At 41.7% G+C, this 27949-nt stretch overlaps 4 protein-coding genes and 2 pseudogenes across 4 annotated transcripts; 1 reads left to right on the top strand and 5 right to left on the bottom strand.

Annotated features, from left to right (window-relative positions):
• Nucleotides 1-1748: 1748 nt before the first annotated feature.
• On the bottom strand, nucleotides 1749-3308 carry LOC146508084 (formyl peptide receptor 2-like). The gene is made up of 2 exons (XM_085178254.1): nucleotides 3218-3308; nucleotides 1749-2849 (listed from the first exon to the last, which is right to left on the bottom strand). The coding sequence occupies exons 1-2, from the start codon at nucleotides 3225-3227 to the stop codon at nucleotides 1756-1758; spliced, it is 1104 nt and encodes a 367-aa protein (XP_085034380.1). The 5' UTR covers nucleotides 3228-3308; the 3' UTR covers nucleotides 1749-1755.
• A 381-nt stretch (nucleotides 3309-3689) lies between these two features.
• LOC146508083 (C3a anaphylatoxin chemotactic receptor-like) lies at nucleotides 3690-8891 on the bottom strand. Its single transcript, XM_085178256.1, has 2 exons — nucleotides 8143-8891; nucleotides 3690-7507 (listed from the first exon to the last, which is right to left on the bottom strand). Exons 1-2 carry the CDS (start codon nucleotides 8150-8152, stop codon nucleotides 6459-6461), a joined length of 1059 nt encoding a protein of 352 aa, XP_085034382.1. The 5' UTR covers nucleotides 8153-8891; the 3' UTR covers nucleotides 3690-6458.
• A 2579-nt stretch (nucleotides 8892-11470) lies between these two features.
• Nucleotides 11471-15195, bottom strand: LOC146508082 (chemerin-like receptor 1; annotated as a pseudogene).
• A 710-nt stretch (nucleotides 15196-15905) lies between these two features.
• Nucleotides 15906-18637, top strand: LOC146508081 (uncharacterized; annotated as a pseudogene).
• A 636-nt stretch (nucleotides 18638-19273) lies between these two features.
• Nucleotides 19274-25388, bottom strand: LOC146508080 (C3a anaphylatoxin chemotactic receptor-like). Its single transcript, XM_085177639.1, has 2 exons — nucleotides 25117-25388; nucleotides 19274-24879 (listed from the first exon to the last, which is right to left on the bottom strand). The coding sequence occupies exons 1-2, from the start codon at nucleotides 25124-25126 to the stop codon at nucleotides 23828-23830; spliced, it is 1062 nt and encodes a 353-aa protein (XP_085033765.1). The 5' UTR covers nucleotides 25127-25388; the 3' UTR covers nucleotides 19274-23827.
• Nucleotides 25389-25500: 112 nt separating this feature from the next.
• LOC146508079 (chymotrypsin-like protease CTRL-1) lies at nucleotides 25501-27582 on the bottom strand. Its single transcript, XM_085177640.1, has 7 exons — nucleotides 27453-27582; nucleotides 27096-27199; nucleotides 26891-26970; nucleotides 26727-26808; nucleotides 26447-26627; nucleotides 26117-26247; nucleotides 25501-25921 (listed from the first exon to the last, which is right to left on the bottom strand). Exons 1-7 carry the CDS (start codon nucleotides 27496-27498, stop codon nucleotides 25760-25762), a joined length of 786 nt encoding a protein of 261 aa, XP_085033766.1. The 5' UTR covers nucleotides 27499-27582; the 3' UTR covers nucleotides 25501-25759.
• Between the last annotated feature and the right edge of the window lie 367 nt (nucleotides 27583-27949).

The raw sequence follows: 27949 nt of genomic DNA, 5'->3' as shown, positions 1-27949 counted from the left end.
TGATACAGCAGAGGATTGGGAGAATGTCATGTGGCTCGATGAAACCAAAGTAGAACTTTTTGGTATAAACTCAACTCGTCGTGTTTGGAGGAAGAAGGATACTGAGTTGCATCCCAAGAACACCATACCTACTGTGAAGCATGGGGGTGGAAACATCATGCTATGGGGCTGTTTTTCTGCCAAGGGGACAGGACGACTGATCCGTGTTAAGGACAGAATGAATGGGGCCAAGTATCGTGAGATTTTGAGCCAAAACCTCCTTCCATCAGTGAGAACTTTGAAGATGAAACGAGGCTGGGTCTTCCAACATGACAATGATCCAAAACACACCGCCCGGGCAACAAAGGAGTGGCTCCGTAAGAAGCATTTGAAAGTCCTGGAGTGGCCTAGCCAGTCTCCAGACCTCAACCCCATAGAAAATCTGTGGCGGGAGTTGAAAGTCCGTGTTGCTCGGCGACAGCCCCAAAACATCACTGCTCTTGAGAAGATCTGCATGGAGGAATGGGCCAAAATACCAGCTACTGTGTGTGCAAACCTGGTAAAGACCTATAGTAAACGTTTGACCTCTGTTATTGCCAACAAAGGTTATGTTACAAAGTATTGAGTTGTATTTTTGTTATTGACCAAATACTTATTTTCCACCCTGATTTACGAATAAATTCTTTACAAATCCTACCATGTGAATTCATGGATTTTTTTTTTCACATTCTGTCTCTCACAGTTGAAGTGTACCTCTGGTGCAAATTACTGATCTCTGTCATCATTTTAAGTGGGGGAACTTGCACAATCGGTGGCTGACTAAATACTTTTTTGCCCCACTGTATATATATATATATGAGGGTTCCTTTTATTTTTCAACTTGCATAGTGTGTTCAATACTACACTGTGACGTAAAGTATACAGCCTTATAAATATCCAGTGAAATAAAAGAAGAGTAAGCAGAGTGTAAGCCAGTTTTGTCATGCAGACAATATCAGCATGTTTTTATTAACAGGTTGATCAAAAAAACCTTAATGATCAATAAAAAGACACGGCTCTCGTGTAAGAGTATGATGAATATTGTTTAAACATGGTTAGAAACTTACATACAAAAAAGTGAAAGTAATTTAAAATTAAATGTCATAATGTTATTTCAAATCATAGAAATTGACAGCATGAAAGAAAAAAAAAGAAACTCTCTGGAGTTTGTTTGATGGTTCTCTGGAGTTATGAAACACGCTTCTCAGTCTGGAAATCTGATGGATAAGTCTGGGTTTGGTTGTTGCCAGGAGAATGGTAATTTTCTGACTGCATTGTGCCAAGTGAAAGGAACTGTAATGAATATTTAATCCTCCCAAATTTTTTAAAACAATTTGGGGATGGCCCCTGCCTGTTCCAATATGACTGTGCAAGAATGCACAAAGCACTGTGTCCATAAAGACATGGATGAGCGGGTTTGGTGTTGAAGAACTTGACTGGCCTGCACAGGTTCCTGACCTCAATAGAACATCTTTGCTATGAATTAGAGCCGAGACTGCGAGTCAGGCCTTCTCATCCAACATCGCTGTCTAATCTCACAAATGGTCTTCTGGAAGAATGGTCAACATACTCCTAAACATCTCAGATGAGTTGAACGGTGGGCTGACATCATCTTAAACACTATACATTAGAATGGGATTTCATTCAAGTTCATATACATGTGAAGGCAGACGAGCAAACACTTTTGGAAATATGAGTGTAAATTTGTAAAACAAAAACAATGATTCATTTCAATATTCATTGTCTGGTGGTGCACTCTTCTTCAGGTCTAGGAATCCCCTCAGTGATGATTACTGTGCTTTCTGGGATGTTTTCATAAATGGCTGGGTCGATCCGATCTAAAGTGACAGCAGTGTCTGACTTTTGGGAAGCTTTTGAAAAGGTTGATGACATGGAGCGGGTGGACAGAAATAACAAATGGTCTTCTGCCAGTGCACTCTCGAGTACAAAACAAATGGACTGTCGAAATTTCTTCTGGAATTCTTCACACATGAAAACATAAAGGATGGGGTTCAAGCAGCTGTTCAGAAAAGCCAGACTCACAGTCAGAGGACCATAGATTCTAGCAATACCCTGGAGCTCTAACCTCAATTCTATGAAATTGAAAATGTGGAAAGGCAACCAACAGATGAAGAATGCAAAAATGATGGAGAAAATGACCCGGCGAGATCTGCGTCTCCTTGTTCTCGGCATGCGCATTGCACGGATACCAATGGACACATAAGAGATCACTATTATCAGGAATGGGATCACAAAGCCCATAACAAAGCGAAAAATGCAGAGAGTCAATTTGTGTTCTTTGATTGTTGCAGAATAACCACAGGAACTTTTCCCTCCGTTCCCCACTGATGCAGTGCGAAAAGTGGCATAAGGAGTGCTGAAGACGCCAGCGATCACCCAGATCCCAGCTGATATAAGCTGAGCTTTGCTGACTGTGCGTTTGTTGTGTGCCCACACCACCACACAGATACACAAACAACGATCGAAACTCATGGCAGTCAGTGTAAAGATGCTGACAAACATGTTGACTACACTCACAAAGGTGTTGAGCTTGCACATGAATGCTCCAAAAGGCCATCGGTGACTCTGAGAGAGAGAAATGATCGAGAAAATAAGGAAGGCCGTGAAGAGGAAGTCAGCTATGGCCAGGTTGAGAAACCAAACCGAGTCAACTGTTTTCTGCATTTTGAATCCTGCCACGTAGATAACAAGGCCATTGCCCAGAGTTCCAGCTATAAATATCACACAGTAGATGACAATGGAGGCTGTTTGTATGTGTGTGAAAGCTGCATCTTGTTCAGGTGACTGAGTTGCATTGAAAGTGATGTTATCTAAAAGCAAAAAATGTTTTATTAAACAAATCATGTTTCCACAATATATTATATGAACAAAATAAGAGGATTTCATTACATTTGTTGCCAAATTATACGCATGTAATTTTTAATTAACAAAATACAGCTATGTATTTTCATAGTTGGCTCCAACACATGTTCTATGCAATACTAACTTCTACTTTTGTGATGCACATACAGAATTCTTTGTGCAAGTTGATATTTGCATTTATCTAACTCAGTTTCTTTTGTGATTAATAACAGAACTAATAACAGGTATTCACCGTTTATAAAAGAACTCAAATAACCTTTCACAAAATGCAGTTTAAAGAGAAATAGTAATATATGTCTAGACTAAATTAACTTACCCGTCCCCATGTTCCTTTCAGCTGAGAGAGTCTGTCGTGGTTATAAGTTGATCTCTATCAGTTGCTGCTTCTACTTGCTCTCTGTCTTTGATTTCTCCTCCCTCTCAGTTTTTGCAGCTGCAGATGAATCAGTATGCAAATACAGAAATGAGCAGATAACAAAACAGTAATTTCTCAGAACACACTAATGCAGCAACATTTGCCTGAACTGAATGAACATTTTTGTGATGACAAGTCTTAAAAGAGTATTATTTTATAGCTAACTATTGTACCCTTCTTGCATATTTTTCTGTAGAGAGTCCCATTTGTGGTTACCTACATTGTGCTTGGGCTACACAAAAAGTCACTTGACTTATCAGATGGACATGAAAGACACACATATGCTAATAGTTTTAGAGATCATTTAAAAATCTTTCATAGATTTACCAATTAACATTATAGTGTATGTTTGGTATGTTGTTAACAAGTGTCAATGCAAACAGTAAAATTCAGTTAAAAAAATGATGCTATTCAGTTCAATCTTATATTTATTGTCAAGGCTGAGTGGCCGGTGTATGGATTGGACCCTAACGCACACACAATAAGATGTGTATAAAACTTAATTTGAACTAAAAGTAAGTATTATTAAGGTTAAAATTAAAAAAAAAAGTAAACAAAAGGCAAAAAGGAGCTAAACAATAACTAAACTGGGAAAACTAACCTTAACATTTCAATTCTGCAAGTGAAAACTTCTGAAAGTTCTTGTTAGGATTGGTATGGCATTATTTTTGTGCCACTATTTTGAGCGCACGTAAAAAAAATTGAGCGCACCTAAAAAAAATTGCAGGTGCAAGTGTTGCATTTTGAGGAGAAATTTATTTTGAGCGAAAAAAAAAGCTAAATTTGAGTGAAAAAAAAACCTCATTGCTGTGTGCAAAAAATGTATTTCAGTGTTTGCTATTATCCACACACACACAATAGCAGCCCCTCTCGCTCAGTTTTTGCATTTGCACTTGCTCGCAATGTGTTGCTTGCGCTCTCAACATTTCTGCCTGTTCACGTTCAACTCTTTCTGTACACCGTTATATTTGTGCCACAAAACCAGCCAATCACAGACTTGGATGCAAAAAAATCTGATTGGCCGTTTTCGTCTCCAATCAGCTCAAAATGACGAAATTCAATATCCCAGAATCCATTTCGTCCAAAGCTCAAACGAGGCAGTGGCGGAGGAACACAGAATGGCAGAGTTTAAAATATTATTCTTTCTGGGTCACAAAATAAACTTTTAAGATATTTTTATGCGAGAATGGTGCTGTGTAAACTTCAAATATTTGCTCGATTTATCAAGACATCACATATTTCCATAAGTGCTCTAACGTTTTCGAAGTAAATCCCAAAGGTTGAATCTGTTCATCTGGACGTAGCGTTTTCAGTGGAAGAAACGTTTAATCACTCATCCAAGTGACTTCTTCAGTCTCAACTGACTGCTGGTTTCCACAACCTTGTAAACAGTACTTTTGCACAATGACAGAAACTAGCCCACTGAATGAACAATGGGCTGTGAGGTCGGTTCCTTGATCATTAGTATGCAAATTGTCATGACCATTTTTTCGACAACCACTGATCAATGGCCGTGAGTACCATTCACAAAGAGTACAGGAATGGCTGCAATCACAGCATTGTAAGATGGTGACAGATGTACCTTTAGTCCTCCTCCTGATTCAGAGATGGTCTTTCCCTTTTCACGTAAGTGGCCGCCTTGACTCCACGCTCAAACCAGCGTTCCTCCCTGTCCAGGATGAGTACATCCTCATCCTTGAAGCAGTGTCCACTGGCCTGTAGCAGCTTTCCTTTGGTGCCGTCCCAGCTTTGACAAAAGTCCAGCTGGGATAACTACATTTACTCATGATGTGAAGGCCCTGAGTAAATGTGGTTATCCCAGCTGAACTTTTGTCAAAGCTGGGAAGGCGCCAAAAGAAAGCTCCAGCCGATCCAGGAGAGGACAACCGATGCCCAAGTGAAAACGTGTAGTGATTCCGTATGTGTCAGGAGTATCGGAGCAGTTGAGACGCATTTTTTCTAAACACCGGGTCTTTGTGGCTTTTAAACCCCAAAACACGCTGCGCCAAAAATTGGTCCACCCCAAGGATTGGGTCCCCCGACACAAACAGAGTAACATAGTGTAAATGCCAGGAGTATTGCCAGGATTTATACATCAGGGAAACCAAACAACCTCTGGCGAAGCAGATGGCACAACACAGAAGAGCTACCTTGTCAGGCCAGGACTCTGCAGTCTATTTACACCTACAGGCCAGTGGACACTCTTTCAAGGATGAGGATGTACACATCCTGGACAGGGAGGAACGATGGTTTGAGCGCGGAGTCAAGGAGGCCATTTACGTGAAAAGGGAAAGACCATCTCAGAATCGAGGAGGGGGCCTAAGGGTACATCTTTCACCATCTTACAATGCTGTGATTGCAGCCATTCCCCAACTCTCTGTGAATGGTACTCATAGCCATTGATCAGTGGTTGTTGATCAATGGCCATGAGAATGTGCATAATTAAGATTAAGGAACTGACCTCCCAGCCCATTGTTCCTTCAGTGGGCTGGTTTCAGTCATTATGCAAATGTACTGTTTAAAAGATTGGGGAAAACTGCAGTCAGCTGAGACTGAAGAAGACAATGGGATGAGTGACAAAACATTTGTCCCACTGAAAACGCTACGTCCAGATGAACAGAATCAAGTTTTGGAGACTTTATCAGAATGTTTTTATTCTTTTATTTTATATACAAGTGTAACAAAATCATAATGCTCTATTAAAGTTCAGTGTCTTCTGACATCATTATGAATTCTGATCATTAAGAAAAAACTGGTTGATAAGCAGGAGTATTAAAAGCTTACTTAGAAACATATATAACTTTTCTCAAAGGAAACTTAATGATGGCAATCCAATTTCTAGTTTAAAAAAAGAAACAAAAACAACCCCCCTCTCCAAAGAAAGAAAGAAAAAAAAAAACGCTCCATGTAATACTTTGTTTTAATCAAAAACTCAATAGCTATGTTACTCTATCTAACTTCAGTTACTCTGACTCTTTCTTGCTTGTCTAATAATATGACAAGACAAAAACATGTGCTTTGTGTTTCTGTGCATGAATGTACGTTATGTTATAATCTGATGTGAAAGTTTTGGATTAAAAATCAATTAATTCCTTTTTACATTGCCTTTTGTTACATTGTTTTTTGTTGCTGTGTGTTGATTTTACTCGGAAACCGGAATCTCTTCAGTGATGATCACGTTGCTTACTGGGATGTTTTCATAAATGGCTGGGTCAATTCTTTTTAAAGTTGCAGCAGGATCTGATTTTTGAGACATTTTTGAAATGGTTGATGACGTACAGTGACTGGACACATGGTCCTCTGCCAGAGCACTCTCAAGTGCAAAACATATGGACTGTCGAAGCTTCTTCATGAATTCTTCACACATGAAAACATAAAGGATGGGGTTCAGGCAGCTGTTCAGAAAAGCCAGACTCACAGTCAGAGGACCCATGATTCTAACAATGGTCCAGAGGTCTGGGTTATTCATAGCCTTTAATTCTATAAAGTTAAAAACATGGAAGGGTAACCAGCAGATGAAGAATGCAAAAATGATGGAGAAAATGATTCTGCGAGATCTCCTTCTCCTTGTTCTCTGCATGCGCATTGCACGGATCGCTATGGCCACATACGAGATGACTATTACCAGGAAAGGGATCACAAAGCCCATAAGAAAGCGAAAAATGTGGAGACTCCATTTTTGTTCATGTGTCATAGAATAACCACAGTAATATGTCCCATTATGTTCCAACAAAGTTCGAAAAGTGGCATAAGGAGTGCTGCAGATCGCAGCAGTCACCCAGATACCAACACATATGAGCCGAGCTTTGCAGACTGTGCGTTTGTTCTGTGCCCACACCACCATCCCCATGGATAAACAACGATCCAAACTTATAGCTGTCAGAGTAAAGATGCTGGCAAACATGTTGACTAAAGTGACAAAGTTGTTGAGCTTGCACACGAATTGTCCAAAAGGCCACTGGTGACTCTGAGAGAGAGAAATGATCGAGAAAATCAGGAAGGCCGTGAAGAGGAAGTCAGCTGTGGCCAGGTTGAGAAACCAAATTGAGTTGACTGTTTTCTGCATTTTGAAGCCCGTCATGTAGATAACCAGAGCATTGCCCAGAGTTCCAAATATAAATATCACACAGTAGATGACAATGGAGGCTGTTTGTATGTGTGTGGAAGCTGCTTCCAGCCCAGATGACTGACCTGTTGCGAAACAAAAAAACATGTAAGCATCACAGACATTAGTTGAAACTTATAAACGCTTCTTTAGTTAAGTGTACATGGCTATGTAATTATTATAGTTGTATGTTATAGTGCTTGATTCTAACACATATTCTGTGCAACACTAGCTTCTAGTATAGTATCCAGAATATGTGACATACATACTTCTTTTATCATAAAAAAAATCACATAAAATATCAGAAAAACAAGATAAAAAAAGAAACAAAACAACAAAAATGGTTTGATTGTGTTAGCAGGTTAAAAACATTATATATATATATATATATATATATATATATATATATATATATATATATATATATATATATATATATATATATATACAATTTTCAAGTGCATATAATTCTATATTACAGTGCTTTGGCCTGGCACATGGGCTACAGTAGTTGCTCAAGATAGAGTACCAGATTATGTGAAGTACTCACAGAATTCCTTGTGCAATTTCACATATTTATTTATAAATTTCTTAATTTCTGTTGTGATCAGAACTAATAACAAGCAGGAATACTCATATTAATCATTTTAGCAAGAAATCACATTGACATTCACTTAATGCAATTTAAAAGAAATGCTCATAGATGTTTAAATTGTCTTACCTGTCCCCATGGTTCTTTAGCTGAGAGAGTTTGTCTTTACTCCAAGTGGATTTTATCTTCTTTTTGCTTGCTGTCTGTCTTTGCTTAACCCTCCCTCTCAGATTATGCAGCTATAAATGAGGCAGTATGAGCATGCAGTAAAGAGTTGGGAAAAGAAAACAGGAACACTCTAGAACATGCTAATTCAGCAAAAAAGAAAAGCAAACTTAAATCAACAAAAGAACTCAACAGGTTGAATAAGCCTTACAAAGGTAGCATTCATATCAAAGCAATCAAACCAATGTGGTTATGTTGTTTACTTCACCATACTGAGTAACTTTTTGTAGCAAGGTCTTGAAGACCGGACCTGAGTATTTCAGAAATTACTGCAGACACTGCTGCATATTCTACAGGAATTTTCCCACACAGCCATCTTTAGGATTTACAGAGAATCATCTGAAAAAACATAACGTGAGTTGTCATTATGTGGTTTGGAATCACCAAGATGGAGAGGGATAACGTTCTCAGCAGCACGTTTACTCTCTGCACCTCAACAACAAAAAACAGTTCCTGTGTAAAGCCTTCATGATACTTCACTGGCCACTCAGAAGCCAGAAAATCCTATACTAGGAGAAATGCAGGAAAACCAACTAGGTAGATTCAATACATACATCAACACATTACTGCTTTGAAAGTGCATGTGTAAACATTCAGATATGTAAAGATGTAAATATCAAAACATGTAACCACCAAATGGGTAAATAACTAGCTCTATAACCCTCATAAACACCTCTTTGTGTATCAAATGACATATATGTTTTCTTCTACACTTTACAAAAATACAAAATCCAACGAGCTGTAGTTCCCCGGGGGGGAAATGCCTCATTGATGTCAGTTCAGTGGAGAATAGCCAGACTGCTTTAAACTGATAGGGAGGCAAAAGGAAAAATAGCCATTCATTACAACTAAGATATGCAGAAGACCATCGAAGAATGCACATGAAATATTGAAGCAGATGGGTAACATCAGCAAAAAACAACACCAAGTGCCATTCCTGTCAGCAATCTGTGCATGTCTGAGTACAATTCCAATCCAGAAAATGAGTGGGTGACAAAGAGATGTTACATCTAACAAATACTGAACTTACTGACCAGCTAGAGATAGATCCCAACAGGACAGCTCCAATACCACAGTTTCAATTGTGTCTGCATTCATTTTTAGTATTTGTGCTTTTCTTTGTTGTCTTTTGTTGTGGAATTTTGTAAATAAAGTCTGCAACACTGAAAGAGCTGTGATCAAACTGTCACGGACTGTAGTAGGACTCAGGCGCAGAGCAGAGGTCAATGCAAGGAACAATGTTTATTTACAAAGTCACCAGGTACAGATATATACAGTGAGGGAATAGCGGGGGTCCAGGGTCATAAAGGAAAGTCCGGGAAGGGAATCACGTTCACTCTTGCTCCTCTCTTCACAAAGGTTCACACGTCGGGTTGGTCACGGCTCCGGGGAAACTGTGCACAGAAAAAGGTGGGTTACGCTAACGCAGAAATCACAGACAAACTTCACAGAGCTAGAGATGACAAAGCTGAGATTCACTAACGTGTCTCACACAATCATCCAGCGATGAGACTGTCTGCGTCCTGGCCTTAAGTGTCCAACTCGTAATCGGTGCCTGATGAGACACAGGTGTGTACTTCGAGGGCGGGAGCCCGCAGTGAGCTCCGCCCTGGCGGGGAGGCGAGAGGATAACGTCCACAAAAACACATGTGGCCTTGTCGAGCCGGCCGGGCAGACACGGGGACCATGACACAAACTATTTATTACTGTGCAGGAGAACACACATACACACTCCCAAACATGACAGGTTCATAATAATGAGCATTCTAACCTCGGGACACGCACGTTTATAACATCGCACAAACTGTATATCGTTTCAGTTACAACAGTCTTTTGTCCAGCCTGGGCTGTTGCTGAACAAACAAGACTCCCACTATCCTTTCCCAGGCCACCACCTGACGCTGGCCGTGCACTTCATCCTTCTGAGCAAAACAGTTAGCAGATAACATAGTGAAACATCGTTAGGCCTAGCTAAGCAGTTTTCACAAGCTCATGCTGACACATACTTACTTCATCTTAAGCAGGTTATACAAAAGTTTATACAGAAATCATAAAGTGAAGATGTACCAAAAGCAGCATTAGAGCTTGTGAAGCTTCAGATACTTTAGACACAATAGCCTGCAGAGACCTGGCCTGATGAAGTAGCTCGCCAGAATCGCAATCATAAACAAAATTATATTTATCACCAAGGTTTTACCCAAATGAGGAATTTGTCTGCTTGTCATAGTGCAACCAGTGGTACAAAACTGAATACATGTCTCTCTCTCTCTCTCTCTCTCTCTCTCTCTCTCTCTCTATATATATATATATATATATATATATATATATATACATATAGAGTACCAGATTATATATGTCATCAAATTCCTGTAACATTTTTTCCTACAAAGACAAAGGCCCAGTCAGCATTTACTCACATTTGCACAGAAGCCTTTTATATGGTGTTGTTTTGTTTCCATGGCCACTGTGTCTATGGAGATGGCGTTTGCTTGGTATTGCAGTTCTGTGTGTCTCAGTGCATATTGAATCCTTAACCAGATTCTAAGCAGTACCAAACATTACAGTGGTTTGCTGTCATGTCATTGACTGGTTAGAAATTTGCCTTAACACGCAGTTTAACAGGCGTGCCCAATAAAGTGGCTGATGAGTCTAGGTTGTTGGCTTTCCAAAATCTAATTTTACTGACACTTCAGATCCTCCATGAATACCATTCATTAACTTGCTTATATAGAATTAAAGAAACATTAGACAAAGAAAATTGCAGACTTTGGCATTTCGAGTTTTTATATACACCTATTTCATTTCTAAACAGCTTGACAAAGGGAGTGATCACAGATGACCAGTTTTGGGACAATGTGTTCAAAAGGATGTGACAGGTTGTCAGGGTTGAGCTTATTAGCCAACTCTGAATACACTGCTTGTCCTTCTTCTAACATTTTCACACTGGAGAATGGAAAACTGGGTGTGAATGTAACATTTGTGGAATTGTTTTTCTTGAGCAATATTGGATTTATTGGAATTTTAACAATGACTGAGTTTAATGTGCTAAAGGGACAGATAAATATTGTATAATTTTACAGTTTTTGAATCTAATAATGTAAATCATACAGCCGCCATTGTAGGATTGCAGTTTTGCATTTAGCGATATTGCAAAATGTTTTCCAGCAACATTGTGGTAAGAAAAAGATGTAACAATGTTTTTATTGCTACTTAGTTCCCTTAGTGAAGCAGGTGTTGTTCTGATAATAAAAAAAACACAAGAAAAAAGAAGCGAGCACAGCACATCTGTGCAGCAAGATAAGATAGATGCTGTTTAAATCTCAGGTTCATGTACCACACTTCATAGTTTAATAGCTTACAAATAATATTAATGTTGGTCATTTTTTGGGACCTGTTTTCATTGTTGTTTTGTTTTAAAAGTGATGTTTTTATGGTTTGTGGTGTACTTTGATTTACGCAATGTGTTCCATTTTGCAAATGCAAGAAGTATACAGCACCATGATATCCTGTAAGATAAAACAGCGGTTGCCAGGGCGCAAGTAAGGTTTGTCAGTCAAATTCACCTTTTATCATGTTTTTCTTCACCAGACAAAAGAAAAATGCAAAAAACTCAATCACTGTTCAGTCACTTGTCACAGTTTTATAGATGTTGATAGTAATTTACATGGTTAAAGAAGCTGGAGCAATAAAATGTAGACATATACATATATACAAATATAAAAATGACGTAAAAATTTTGACATTCAAATGATAGAAATCCAAGATCTTCAAAACAACAGCATAGAAGTCTTATTTTCTTTTCTTTTTTTAAATTGTGTTATATGTTACATTAATTGATTAACCAAGAACTTAATCTGACTGATTTGATTTGATTATTGTTTCATGCATAATTATATTGTGCCTTACCCCAACAGACTTGTAGGACTCCCATAATAATCAGAGCCAGGGTACCAACATTACATGTTTCAAAGAGATGAGATGAACATCTTGCATTATTGATTTATTTCATCATCTATTGGTGAGATCTTATTAAGTGCTCCGTGTCTTTTCAGTGATGACTACTTTGCTTTCTGTGCAGGATTCAAAAGCAGCTGGGTTGATCTTCTTGTGGCAGCATCTGACTTTTGGGAAATCCTTGAAAATGTTGATGACATGGAGTGAGTGGAGATACATGGTCCTCTGCCAGAGCACTCTCAAGTACAAAACATATGGACTGCCGAAGCTTCTTCATGAATTCTTCACACATGAAAACATAGAGGATGGGGTTCAGGCAGCTGTTCAGAAAAGCCAGACTCACAGTCAGAGGACCCATGATTCTAACAATGGTCCAGAGGTCTGGGTCATTCATAGCCTTTAATTCTACAAAGTTAAAAACATGGAACGGTAACCAGCAGATGAAGAATGCAAAAATGATGGAGAAAATGATTCTGCGAGATCTCCTTCTCCTTGTTCTCTGCATGCGCATTGCACGGATCCCTATGGCCACATAAGAGACGACTATTAGCAGGAATGGGATCACAAAGCCCATAAGAAAGCGAAAAATGTGGAGACTCCATTTTTGTTCATGTGTCATAGAATAACCACAGTAATATGTCCCATTATCTCCTAACACGGTGCGAAAAGTGGCATAAGGAGTGCTGCAGATCGCAGCAGTCACCCAGATACCAACACATATGATCTGAGCTTTGCAGACTGTGCGTTTGTTCTGTGCCCACACCACCACCCAGATGGACAAGCAATGATCCAAACTTATTGCTGTCAGAGTAAAGATGCTGGCAAACATGTTGACTAAACTCACAAAGTTGTTAAGCTTGCACACGAATTGTCCAAAAGGCCACTGGTGACTCTGAGAGAGAGAAATGACTGAGAATATCAGGAAGGCCGTGAAAAGGAAGTCAGCTATGGCCAAGTTAAGAAACCAAGTTGAGTTGACAGTTTTCTTCATTTTGAAGCCCGTCACGTAGATAACCAGAGCATTGCCCAGAGTTCCAACTATAAATATCACACAGTTGATGACAATGGAGGCTGTTTGTATGTGTGTGGAAGCTGCTTCCAGCCCAGATGACTGACCTGTTGTGAAACAAAAAAACATGAAAGCATCACAGACATTTGTTGAAACTTATAAAAAACACATCTTTAGTTAAGTGTACATGGCTATGTAATTGTTATAGTTGTATGTTATAGTGCTTGATTCTAACACATATTCTGTGCAACTCTAGCTTCTAGTATTGTCATGTTCCTGGGTCTGTTGACCCAGCGTTTTAAGTTTTAGTTTATTTGGATGTTGTTTATGTTTAAGTTCATTAGATTAGCGAAGTTCATTTGGTTATTAGACTCCTTGTGTTTTCTTCCCATGTATTTAAGTTTCCCCTCACCCTTTGTGTTTCATGCTGCGTGTCTTATGTTATCAAGTTTGTATTATCGTGTCTGTCTCATGTTTCCTGTTTTATTTTGAAGGAGTCATATGTTCTTTGTTCATTGTATTTAGTTTCACTTCTCTTGTCCTGTCATTAGGCTCATGTCAGTCAGCTGTTCCTCCATGTGTTCCCACTTCCCCTAATCACCTAATGTGTATTTAAGTCCTCTGTTTTCAGTGTGTCATTGTCAGGTCGTCTGTTGTCCATGCCATTTTTCCTATGCCATGCTTCCAAGTTTCTTGTCTAGGTTTTTCTTATTGTTTGTTTAGATTTCCCAGTTTAGGTTGGTGTTAATTTTGCTTCAGTTTGCCTTGCCCTTTGTTTGTACCTTTTTTACCAGCCATATTAAACGGCTCGCTTTTTAACATTTCAAGTTCTGTTCCCTGTTCCTTGGAGTCTGCTTTTTGGGTCCTTTTGTCAACCCCTACAGTCTGCCCTCGCCAGACAGTGACAGAACGACCTGACCATGTTGGACCCAGCGGACATTAATTTCACAGACTTTTTTGAATTCAAGATTCGTGTTACGATTCTTCACGGACTTTGGATTATTTCCTCTGCAGGGAAGCAGGAGGAGCAGAAGGAGGCTATTTGGGCTCAGATGACCCGGATAGCCATGGCTAACCCAAGGTTTTTGGATTTTTTTGCCTGAGGATTTAAAGAACTTTGTTACTGCCTCAACCTGCTCTACCTCGCCATTATCACCACAGCCCTGCGGAGATGCAGGTCTTCCTTCGCCGGCTACAGGAGTAAGAGTCGGGGTGTTCAGGCTCTCGCCTGTGTCACCACAGCAGCAGACAAATGCTGTGTTTTCCTCACCACAACCAGTAGCTGCTTCAAGCGCTACATTCACCTCAGCCGTAGCGGCGCCAGCCTCCACAACCACGGTTTCCAGGAGGAGGCAGCGCCCACGTCATCACCGTGGCTTACAGCAGCATGAGGTGGGTGACTATATTCTGGATCCACGTGTTTTTTCTAAGGAGCAAACTAAAATTAACACAGACTTGCCAGTTCATGGGCCCGGTTATGAAGAGACTGTTCACGTTCGTGAAAGGACTAAGACAAACAAGTTACCGCCCAAGTCTTCCACGGAACATCTTATCCCTCTGTACAATTATCTAGCATCTCTGTGTATTGATCATGCCACGACCCATGCTTCTAAGAAGTCAGGCTTTAAGACTGTTTTCACTGGAGATGCTAGTCGGGAGGCTCAGTTAAGCCCCTGTGGGACTGAGACCCAGCCAAGGTTGGATCAAGAGGCTGAGTTGGAGGACTCAGTTTGCTCTGGACCTCCCGAAGAGCCTGTTGCTGCTTCCATGGGGGTCACTGGGCAGTTTGTGCAGCCTCTTCCAGTGTCTGCTGGGGGTTGAGGCGAATCACTCCAGCACTCCGCGGCTCCCACTCTGCCATCAGTTCCTGCTGAGTGTTCTGGAGAGACCGCCCTGCTGTCTGCGGTTGCCATGCCGCCACCTGCCACGCCTCAGCCAGAGGTCTCCGCACCTGCTGGCCCTGCCACGCCTCAGCCAGAGGTCTCCGCACCTGCTGGCCCTGCCACGCCTCAGCCAGAGGTCTCCGCACCTGCCGGCCCTGCCACGCCTCAGCCAGAGGTCTCCGCACCTGCTGGTTCTGCCAAGCCTCAGCCTGAGGACGACGCCTCACCTGGTCCTGTCGCGCCAGCTGGAGGTTCAGCTGAGCCCGTCCAGCATCCTGCCACACCTGCTTCAGCGCCACCACCTGGTCCACCACCTGCGGCTTCCACGCCGTTGCCTGCAGCGCTACCACCAGTAGTTTCCATGCAGTCGCCTGCAGCGCCATTATCTGGTCCTGCCTCGCCTGGTCCTGCCACGACCCAGCCAGAGGTCGACGCCACGCCTCTGCTCGTCTCGTCTCGTCTCGTCTCGCCTGCCAAGCCACGTCCACGTCCTGCATGGCTGTTTCCGGGGCCTGTCAAAACAGCCTGTCCACGGAAACCCACCAAACCACCCGAGGGGTCACGTCCACATCCACACTACCGTCGACCACCTGCCAAGCCACCCGACGGGTCACGTCCACATCCACACTACCGTCGACCACCTGCCAAGCCACCCGACGGGTCTCGTCCACATCCACACTACCGTCGACCACCTGCCAAGCCACCCGACGGGTCTCGTCCACATCGCCGCCGGCCGCCTGCCAAGCCGCCCGAGTGTGGCCAGCCATACCTGCTTTGCCACTGCCATCTTCCACGTGGTCGGCCCCCTGAACCATTAAACTATGAACTGCTATGCTGTCGACCTCCAGGACGGCCCCCTGATCTGCCTGACATTGGACTCTTGTGCCATCGGCCTCCAGGTCAGCCACCTGAACTACTTCGCCATGAACTCCTTTTCTGCCAAGATCATGGTCGCCCTCCTGAAACAGGGTCTCGGACTCTTAAGCCCTTGTGATTGGACTGAGTGCTTCAGATTCTTTGTTTTTTGTGGTTTTGTTTCAGGCCCTCCGTCCTGGACCACCACCAGTAGGCAACGGGTGAAGTCTCTTGCCCAAGGACACAACGACCGAGACTGTCCGAGCCGGGGCTCGAACCGGCAACCTCCGATTACAAGGCGAACTCCCAACTCTTGAGCCACTGTGTCGCCCTCAATTCACCCTGAGCCCTAGCTCAAGCCCAAGCCCTAACATTCACTTAATGCAATTTAAAAGAAATGCTCATAGATGTTTAAATCCTGGACTGCGCTGTGCACATTGAAGAGAATGGCAACCTCAACATCGAAGTTTACCGGAAGCCCACACACACGGACCAGTACCTCCTGTTTGACTCCCATCACCCTCTGGAACACAAACTTGGAGTAATTAGGACCCTACAACACCGGGCAGAACATGTTCCCTCTAAGCCTGAAGGGAAAAAGAAGGAACACACACATGTAAAGGAAGCACTCAAAACGTGCGGCTATCCTAAATAGGCATTCTTAAAGTCAGCAAAGAGGCACAGAAAAGAAGATCAGACACCAGCGAGGGAGGATAAGAAGGACAGACGCAACAACATTGTCATCCCCTATGTAGCCGGTGTATCAGAGAAACTCAGGAGGGTTTTCTCCAAGCATGTCATCCCGGTGTACTTCAGACCCAGCAACACACTCAGACAAAAACTGGTTCACCCGAAAGACAAAACGCCAAAACACAGACTTAACAATGTGGTGTATGCCGTACAGTGCAGCGAGGAATGCCCAGACCTCTACATTGGAGAGACCAAACAGCCACTTCACAAGCGCATGGCACAACACAGAAGAGCCACCTCCACAGGACAAGATTCAGCTGTCCATCTGCATCTTAAGGATAAAGGACACTCTTTCGAGGATGCTAATGTTCACATTTTGGACAGAGAGGACAGATGGTTTGAAAGAGGAGTGAAAGAAGCCATCTATGTCCACTGTGAGCGACCATCTTTGAACAGAGGCGGTGGTTTACGACACCAACTCTCTGCCATCTATAATCCAGTTTTGAGATCCCTTCCCAGACGCCTTAACGCCCACTCACACCCTGGGCCATCTGACCTCAGGAATTCGTATGATAAGGTGGGGCCAGGTTTCACAATGAACTCACCCGAAACTCTGGCTGATTGGGACCCACACCCAGTTCCACACCTTGGCTCAGGCGATTAGAGGATCATCAGGGGGTCCTTTTGTCCCTCTGTGGGGGAACACTCCCACCAGGTTTATATCTGGGACTCTCCACCATTTGACCTTAGAACTGAAGAAGCCTCTCGGATGAGAGGTGAAACGTCTTCAAGTAACTTAAAGAAGTCCAGACGCTTTTCTTTGCAAGGTCCTTTGACTTGTCTAGCACAGCACAAGAAGTCTAAGACCAGGCAACAAAGGAAGTTTGACTTACTTGTTGTAAGTCGGAAACCAAACCACCGACACAAGAGTGTCCTCAGTGACCAGAAGAGACAAGGAGGCAACACAGAGGATGTGGATAAGTGGGTGAAGAATTTGTCTGACAGACAGCTCACCCAAACAGAGAAAAAGGGTTGAATTTTGCTGTCACACCTAGACAAATCCCGCTAGTGGAGCTGATCACAGACACAGAAACAGCAATTTGTAACAACAATATTGCAGAAGTGGAAGCAGAGCAACTACGGACGAAAGTTTCAGCCTGTCTCAGCAATGCAAAGCCCCCAGCATCCAACATCACCATGGAGGAGAGGAAGGCACTCACATCACTTAGTGATGATAACAACATTATCATCCTTCCGGCAGACAAGGGTAGGTGCACAGTATTGCTAAACCAGAAAAACTATCATGAGAAGATTTTGTCACTACTCAGTGATGAAAATACTTATGAGCCACTGAAACGAGACCCAGGAAGTGGCTACAGGAAGAGGGCGATAGACTGTCTGAATCAGTTAGAACAAGACAAGGCTATTGACCAGACCTCATACCACAGGCTATACCCAGGGGAGTCTACACCAAGTCTGTATGGTTTACCAAAAATACATAAACAGGGTGCACCTTTAAGACCGATTGTCTGCATGATCAACTCTGTCACCTATAACATCTCCAAGTTTCTGGCTTCGATCCTCAACCCGCTGGTGGGCAGCTCTGAACACCACATCCAGAACACCCTGGATTTTGTTGAGAAGGTGAGAGATGTCATTATGGAGACAGATGAAACCATGGTCTCATACGACGTTACATCTCTCTTCACTTGCATCCCAGTCACAGAGGTAGTCCATAAGAGATTACAGGATGACACCAACCTCAGCAACAGGACCTCTCTCAGCATCGACCAAGTGTGTTTGCTTTTGGAACTGTGTCTTCATTCCACCTACTTCACATACAAGGGTCAGCTGGACTTTTGTCAAAGCTGGAAAGGCACCTAAAGAAAGCTCCAGCCGATCCAGGAGAGAAGGACAACCGCTGCCCAAGTGAAAACCTGTAGTGATCCCGTACTTGTCAGGAGTATCGGAACAGTTGAGACGCATTTTTTCTAAACACCGGGTCTTTGTGGCTTTTAAACCCCAAAACATGCTGCGCCAAAAATTGGTCCACCCCCGCCACAAACAGAGTAACATAGTGTACGCTGTTAAGTGCCAGGAGGCTTGCCAGGATTTATACATCGGGGAAACCAAACAACCTCTGGTGAAGCGGATGGCACAACACAGAAGAGCTACCTCGTCAGGCCAGGACTCTGCAGTCTATTTACACCTACAGGCCAGTGGACACTCTTTCAATGATGAGGATGTACACATCCTGGACAGGGAGGAACGCTGGTTTGAGCGTGGAGTCAAGGAGGCCATTTACGTGATAAGGGAAAGACCATCTCTGAATCGAGGAGTGGGTCTAAGGGTACATCTTTTGCCATCTTACAATGCTGTGATTGCAGCCATTCCCCAACTCTCTGTGAATGGTACTCATGGCCATTGATCAGTGGTCTTTGATCAGTGGATTTTGGTCAGTGGTTGTTGATCAATGGTCATGAGAATCTGCATAATTAAGATTAAGGAACTGACCTCCCAGCCCACTGTTCCTTCAGTGGGCTGGTTTCAGTCATTATGCAAATGTACTGTTTATAAGATTTGGGGAAACCTGCAGTCAGCTGTGACTGAAGAAGTCACTTGGATGAGTGACAAAACGTTTCTCCCACAAAAAAAAAACCAAACGCTACATCCAGATGAACAGATTCAACTTTTGGACAAGATGGAGATGGATAACGTTCTCAGCAGCACATTTACTCTCTGCACCTCAACAACAAAAAACAGTTCCTGTGTAAAGCCTTCATGATACTTCTCTGGCTACTCAGAAGCCAGAAAATCCTATACTAGGAGAAATGCAGGAAAACCAACTAGGTAGATTCAACACATACATCAACACATTACTGCTTTGAAAGTGCATGTGTAAACATTCAGATATGTAAAGATGTAAATATCAAAACATGTAACCACCAAATGGGTAAATAACTAGCTCTATAACCCTCATAAACACCTCTTTGTGTATCAAATGACATATACGTTTTCTTCTACACTTTACAAAAATACAAAATCCAACGAGCTGTAGTTCCCCGGGGGGGAAATGCCTCATTGATGCCAGTTCAGTGGAGAATAGCCAGACTGCTTTAAACTGATAGAGAGGCAAAAGGAAAAATAGCCATTCATTACAACTAAGGTATGCAGAAGACCATTGAAGAATGCACATGAAATATTGAGGCAGTTGGGTAACATCAGCGAAAACCGACACCAAGTGCCATTCCTGTCAACTAAGAATGGGAATCTTAAGGCACAATTCACCTGGGTTACCAAAATTTAACAGTAAAAGACAACAAAGCTTTGCCAGGTCTGATGAGCCTCAGTCTCTGTTATAGGATCAGAATTTGGTGTGAATATTATGACAGAATGGACCCATTTTTTTGCACACTTAAATACACTAAGTACCAACCGAGCATTGTTTACATACCACAGACTACTGGAGGATTGCTGTAGTTTCTTGAACTAGTTTAGCATGAGTTCACTGTACTCAAATGGCCTCCACAGTCACTAGATCTCAACCTACGCCGACAGATTGGATGTGTAAGCATTATTAAAGGTCATAAAACCTGTCTTGGTGGATAGAAGGCTGTCACATTATATTGGTCAAATTAATGTGGAGGTACTAAATGACTTGGAAGAAATATTATTTTATTTTCACAATACGATTAATCTTTTATTTACAGATTTTTCCTGGAGATTCTTTAAAAGGCCCACAATTTCATTTTCTCAATAGTTAACACAAAGTTCTCAAAATAATCTGTGCATGTCTGAGTACAATTCCAATCCAGAAAATGAGTGGGTGACAAAGAGATGTTACATCTAACAAATACTGAACTTACTGACCAGCTAGAGATAGATCCCAACAGGACAGCTCCAATACCACAGTTGCAAATGTGTCTGCATTCATTTTTAGTATTTGTGCTTTTCTTTGTTGTCTTTTGTTGTGGAATTTTGTAAATAAAGTCTGCAACACTGAAAGAGCTGTGATCAAACTGTCACGGACTGTAGTAGGACTCAGGCGCAGAGCAGAGGTCAATGCAAGGAACAATGTTTATTTACAAAGTCACCAGGTACAGATATATACAGTGAGGGAATAGCGGGGGTCCAGGGTCATAAAGGAAAGTCCGGGAAGGGAATCACGTTCACTCTTGCTCCTCTCTTCACAAAGGTTCACACGTCGGGTTGGTCACGGCTCCGGGGAAACTGTGCACAGAAAAAGGTGGGTTACGCTAACACAGAAATCACAGACAAACTTCACAGAGCTAGAGATGACAAAGCTGAGATTCACTAACGTGTCTCACACAATCATCCAGCGATGAGACTGTCTGCGTCCTGGCCTTAAGTGTCCAACCCGTAATTGGTGCCTGATGAGACACAGGTGTGTACGCCTAGGGTGGGAGCCCGCAGTGAGCTCCGCCCTGGCGGGGAGGCGAGAGGAGAATGTACACAAAAACACGTGGCCTTGTCGAGCCGGCCGGGCAGACACGGGGACCATGACACAAACTATTTATTACTGTGCAGGAGAACACACATACACACTCCCAAACATGACAGGTTCATAGTAATGCGCATTCTAACCTCGGGACACGCACGTTTATAACATCCCACAAACTGTATATCGTTTCAGTTACAACAGTCTTTTGTCCAGCCTGGGCTGTTGTTGCACAAACAAGACTCCCACTATCCTTTCCCAGGCCACCTCCTGGCGCTGGCCTGCACTTCATCCTTCTGAGCAAAACAGTTAGCAGATAACATAGTGAAACATCGTTAGGCCTAGCTAAGCAGTTTTCACAAGCTCATGCTGACACATACTTACTTCATCTTAAGCAGGTTATACAAAAGTTTATACAGAAATCATAAAGTGAAGATGTACCAAAAGCAGCATTAGAGCTTGTGAAGCTTCAGATACTTTAGACACAATAGCCTGCAGAGACCTGGCCCGATGAAGTAGCTCGCCAGAATCGCAATCATAAACAAAATTATATTTATCACCAAGGTTTTACCCAAATGAGGAATTTGTCTGCTTGTCATAGTGCAACCAGTGGTACAAAACTGAATACATGTCTCTCTCTCTCTCTCTCTCTCTATATATATATATATATGTATATGTCATCAAATTCCTGTAACATTTTTTCCTACAAAGACAAAGGCCCAGTCAGCATTTACTCACATTTGCACAGAAGCCTTTTATATGGTGTTGTTTTGTTTCCATGGCCACTGTGTCTATGGAGATGGCGTTTGCTTGGTATTGCAGTTCTGTGTGTCTCAGTGCATATTGAATCCTTAACCAGATTCTAAGCAGTACCAAACATTACAGTGGTTTGCTGTCATGTCATTGACTGGTTAGAAATTTGCCTTAACACGCAGTTTAACAGGCGTGCCCAATAAAGTGGCTGATGAGTCTAGGTTGTTGGCTTTCCAAAATCTAATTTTACTGACACTTCAGATCCTCCATAAATGCCACCCGTTAACTTGCTTATATAGAATTAAAGAAACATTAGACAAAGAAAATTGCAGTCTTTGGCATTTCGAGTTTTTATATACACTTATTTCATTTCTAAACAGCTTGACAAAGGGAGTGATCACAGATGACCAGTTTTGGGACAATGTGTTCAAAAGGATGTGACAGGTTGTCAGGGTTGAGCTTGTTAGCCAACTCTGAATACACTGCTTGTCCTTCTTCTAACATTTTCACACTGGAGAATGGAAAACTGGGTGTGAATGTAGGATCTGTGGAATTGTTTTTCTTGAGCATCCAGCCATTCGCTTCCGCTTATCCTTTTCAGGGTTGCGGGGGGTGCTGGAGCCTATCCCAGCTGTCATAGGGCGAGAGGCGGGGTACACCCTGGACAGGTCGCCAGTCTGTCGCAGGGCCAACACACAGAGACAGACAACCATTCACACTCACATTCATACCTAGTGACAATTTGGGTTAATCAATTAACCTATCCCCACAAGCTGCATGTCTTTGGACGGTGGGAGGAAGCCGGAGTACCCGGAGGGAACCCACGCAAACACGGGGAGAACATGCAAACTCCACACAGAAAGACTGATGGCGGAATTGAACTCAGGACCTTCTTGCTGTGCGGCAACAGTGCTAACCACCGTGCCACCGTGTTTTCTTGAGCAATATTGGATTTATTGGAATTTTAACAATGACTGAGTTTAATGTGCTAAAGGGACAGATAAATATTGTATAATTTTTGAATCTAATAATGTAAATCATACAGCCGCCATTGTAGGATTGCAGTTTTGCGTTTAGCGATATTGCAAAATGTTTTTCAGTAACCTTGTGGTAAGAAAAAAATGTAACAATGTTTTTATTGCTACTGAGTTCCATTTTTAGTCTTAGCGTGAATAGTGAAGCAGGTGTTGTTCTGATAATAAAAAAACCACAAGAAAAAAGAAGCGAGCACAGCACATCTGTGCAGCAAGATAAGATAGATGCTGTTTACATCTCAGGTTCATGTACCACACTTCATAGTTTAATAGCTTACAAATAATATTAATGTTGGTCATTTTTGGGACCTGTTTTCATTGTCGTTTTGTTTTAAAAGTGATGTTTTTATGGTTTGTGGTGTGCTTTGATTTACGCAATGTGTTCCATTTTGCAAATGCAAGAAGTATACAGCACCATGATATCCTGTAAGATAAAATAGCGGTTGCCAGGGCGCAAGTAAGGTTTGTCAGTCAAATTCACCCTTTTATCATGTTTTTCTTCACCAGACAAAAGAAAAATGCAAAAAACTCAATCACTGTTCAGTCACTTGTCACAGTTTTATAGATGTTGATAGTAATTTACATGGTTAAAGAAGCTGGAGCAATAAAATGTAGACATATATATATATATATATACAAATATAAAAATGACATAAAGATTTTGACATTCAAATGATAGAAATCCAAGATCTTCAAAACCACAGCATAGAAGTCTTATTTTCTTTTTAAAAAAAATTGTGTTATATGTTACATTAATTGATTAATCAAGAACTTAATCTGACTGATTTGATTTGATTATTGTTTTATGCATAATTATATTGTGCCTTACCCCAACAGACTTATAGGACACCCATAATAATTAGAGCCAGGGTACCAACATTACATGTTTCAAAAAGATGAGATGAACATCTTGCATTATTGATTTATTTCATCATCTATTGGTGAGATCTTATTAAGTGCTCCGTGTCTTTTCAGTGATGACTACTTTGCTTTCTGTGCAGGATTCAAAAGCAGCTGGGTTGATCTTCTCTAAAGTTGTGGCAGCATCTGACTTTCGGGAAATCCTTGAAAATGTTGATGACATGGAGTGAGTGGACATAAATGACACGTGGTCCTCTGCCAGAGCACTCTCAAGTACAAAACATATGGATTGCCGAAGCTTCTTCATGAATTCTTCACACATGAAAACATAGAGGATGGGGTTCAGGCAGCTGTTCAGAAAAGCCAGACTCACAGTCAGAGGACCCATGATTCTAACAATGGTCCAGAGGTCTGGGTTATTCACAGCCTTTAATTCTATAAAGTTAAAAACATGGAACGGTAACCAGCAGATGAAGAATGCAAAAATGATGGAGAAAATGATTCTGCGAGATCTCCTTCTCCTTGTTCTCTGCATGCGGATTGCACGGATCCCTATGGCCACATAAGAGACGACTATTAGCAGGAAAGGGATCACAAAGCCCATAAGAAAGCGAAACATGTTGAGACTCCATTTTTGTTCATGTGTCATAGAATACACACAGTAATATGTCCCATTATCTCCTAACACGGTGCGAAAAGTGGCATAAGGAGTGCTGCAGATCGCAGCAGTCACCCAGATACCAACACATATGAGCCGAGCTTTGCAGACTGTGCGTTTGTTCTGTGCCCACACCACCGCCCAGATGGACAAACAACGATCCAAACTTATAGCTGTCAGAGTAAAGATGCTGGCAAACATGTTGACTAAACTCACAAAGTTGTTGAGCTTGCACACGAATTGTCCAAAAGGCCACTGGTGACTCTGAGAGAGAGAAATGACTGAGAATATCAGGAAGGCTGTGAAAAGGAAGTCAGCTATGGCCAAGTTAAGAAACCAAGTTGAGTTGACAGTTTTCTTCATTTTGAAGCCCGTCACGTAGATAACCAGAGCATTGCCCAGAGTTCCAACTATAATTATCAAGCAGTACATGATAATGGCGGCTCTTTGTATGTATGTCGAAGCTGATTCCAGTGTAGATTGACCTGTGAAGTATTGTATTATTATTTTAACACATAATATAATATAATATAATATATACATGCACACACAAAATAAGTGCTTTGCAGATTTTATATATGTATATTAAAGTATTGGCACATGATCTATGCACCATATTACAAGATCATGTGAAGTACTTCTTTGTGTAACTTAACATGTGCACAGCTTTAACTAAATTTCTGTTTTAGTGAGAACTGACAACAGGCATGTAAGTATCTTACCAGTCCCCATGTTTCTTTTAGCTGAGAGATTCTGTCTTTACTCTAAGTTGGTCTGAGTCTCCTGCTGCCTCTTCTAGAAGTCTTTGGTTACTCTTCCCTTTTAGTTTACGCAGTAGCAAATGAAGCAACGCACGCAGAAATGAGCTGATAAAAAACTAGGAACACCCCAGAATATGCTAATGCTGCAACACTTTTGTAATTATGCTTCAAAAGTGGGAGATGCCTTACATGTGTAATACTGTACAAGGTCTGTCTTGTATAGTGTGTGATTTCCTACATTTTAGTTTTGCTATGCAGTACATTGCAACCACTTTCACTATCCTACCCAATCACCCTCACTCTCTGGCTTGTCAGATGGGAATGAAAAACAACAAACCAACAGTAGCTGTTTTAGAAATCTATTGTTCTGTTTGTCACAAATTCACCAAACATCAGTATTGTGTGATTTGCTAACATCAAATGTCAGTTGTAATAGTAATAACTAGTAAAATACTAGTGCGATTGTTATTCATTTACCGATAATATTGTAATCATTGATGGAAAGATGGGAAACGTGGTGTGCTCTTATTTATTTTGCTAGCAGTATATTAAAGGGAAGCCTACACATGTGTGTTTTGCTGATTTATTTTTTTTTTCTTAAGCTTCAGTTATTAGCAATTGTTTGGTCGACCCAGCTGCGCAGGTAGGACACACGAGAATACACAGCAGGGGTGTTGACATTGCAGTTAGAGGTTCCCCAGGACACAATACCAGTGAGGTACCATACACCACTGCTCTCACAGACCAGAGGGCCACCAGAGTCACCCTAAAGTAGACAAAGGGGATGTTTTTACTTTGTTGATATAAAAGACAAAAATATATTTTTATCATGCTCTTGATATTATTCAGCAGTGATGCATTTAATTTCTGCATTTTCTGAAAATTCTGAGCTACCCCCTAAAATTTGACCTTCTAAGAGTATTTCTGATCATTGTCACAATCATTTTGAAGTGGTTGTTACCTGACAGGAAGACACTCCAGAAGCCCCAGCACAGATCATGGCATCAGTGATTCTGTTGTAACCCCAGTAGCTCTTGCACTGTTGAGGGCTGATCAGAGGCAGGGCAGTCTGCTGGAGGAAGCGAGGGCTTGCTGAGAAAAACAAAAAAAGAATAGGAAGAAAAATAATGAGTCTAATTGCAAAGCAAGTCTTTCACATTTTTCTCCGGGAACTATGCAGCAGTGTATATTATTCATTTATTTATTTGCATTACCTTTTTGTAAACTAAGTTTTTTACACCAGTGTATTGTTAAATGATTATCTCAATTTACCCTTTGGAAATAAACTCACATGTTACTCCAGTCCGGCCCCATCCAGTGGTGACACATTTGGTTCCAGAGGGGAGGCTGCTGGTGGAGGACATCAGGCACACAGGTGACACACGGGAAGTATACTGTGCTGGGGAGGACAGCCTCAGAAGAGTGATGTCATTGTTAAAGTTCTGGGAGTTGTAGTAGGGGTGAGTGATGGCCTAGATGAAGAGGTGAGGATAAACCACACACAAATATAATACGATTCAGACAAGGGCTTTGATGAAGACAACTTTCATTTGTGTTGTATTATAGCTCACCCTAGAAATGTACATGACCTGAATTGGCTCGCTATTGTACTGCCGATCATGTTCTCCCAGGATCACACGGTGGCGTGATGGACTAAAAAAGAAATAAATAAATCAGGAGGATGATCAAAGTGTTGGAAGACTTATTGTGTTGTTACAGCACTCAAGTGACTTACTTCACACCGCAGTGAGCAGCAGTGACAACCCAGTACTGGTTGATCAGTGAAGCTCCACAGAAGTGGAATCCAGTGCTATCCTGCAATAAAGAAAAAAAATATCTGTAATAAACTTCTACATTTTAATTTAAAATGAAATAAGTTGTTGTAAATTGTGACTGTAGCAAAACCACATTGTTTGTGAGTAGTAAATAACTGAAACTACCTGAAGCGAAACCTGCCAAGGCCAGGAGCCAGACACAGCATTTTCCCCGTTCACAATCTTGTTGTATCCACTCACTTGGGGCTTGATAGCAGGCACTCCACACCCTGAGACCCAGTGACATAAAAAAAAAAGCTCAAAGTTATTTGACAAAAAGTGTCAGAGTTCATTCTGTGTGTATTTTTGTACTTGTCTTTTTTGGTGGTGCACAAAACGCTTAACTGTGTTTCCCATTTACGCACACAGCTGACCAGTGTGTAAAGTGTTTACTTTCCTTTTGTACAGCTAGTCAAACAGCAAGACCACAGATCTCAGAGTGTGGTAGCAAATTTCTTTGTCATGAAATCACAAATCACTCACCCAATGCAGAGGCCACAAGAGCAAAGCAACTGATGATCAAGAACATGTTTGTGTTTCGGTCGTGATTCCTGAGTTTCAGATGTGGGGCACACTTGCTTTTATATGCACATCCAATATGCTTGACCCTGAACTGCATGTGTAGGTCTTCATGCCCCACCCACAATCCCCCCTTCATCTGCCCACAGTATGGGAAAATGGCATCTGGTGATAAACTCAACGTTTTTGCTGAATTCTAAATTCATTTTGCTAAAAGGCAAAAGCACCAAGTTGTCATGTTATAGACAGGAAAAACCTTTCATTGACTTTTGATCAAGATGTTCCAAGGTACATGCTCTTGCTTGCATCTTATCTTTCAAACTCACACATTTGCAGTCAACATCTCACCTGTTTTTAACACCAACCTTCTTTCATTGTGGCAATATTTCCTGTAAATATTTCTTGTTAATAGGCAGGAAAAAGATATTGATAAGATCACATGTGGTTTGTTTACAGGAACC

This window comes from Neolamprologus multifasciatus, chromosome 11 (assembly GCF_963576455.1).
Source record: "Neolamprologus multifasciatus chromosome 11, fNeoMul1.2, whole genome shotgun sequence".
NCBI lineage: Eukaryota > Metazoa > Chordata > Actinopteri > Cichliformes > Cichlidae > Neolamprologus > Neolamprologus multifasciatus.
Note: the sequence above shows the minus strand (reverse complement) of the source record. Positions and strands in the feature narration are given on the sequence as shown.

Excerpts from the sequence above, each read along its gene's own strand:
- LOC146508079 (XM_085177640.1), bottom strand. The coding sequence starts at position 27,498 with ATGTTCTTGATCATCAGTTGCTTTGCTCTTGTGGCCTCTGCATTGG. Across the intron at positions 27,200-27,452 it reads TCTTGTGGCCTCTGCATTGG|GGTGTGGAGTGCCTGCTATC; the intron begins GTGAGTGATTTG and ends ACTGGGTCTCAG. Across the intron at positions 25,922-26,116 it reads CTGGAGTGTCTTCCTGTCAG|GGTGACTCTGGTGGCCCTCT; the intron begins GTAACAACCACT and ends TGTCTACTTTAG.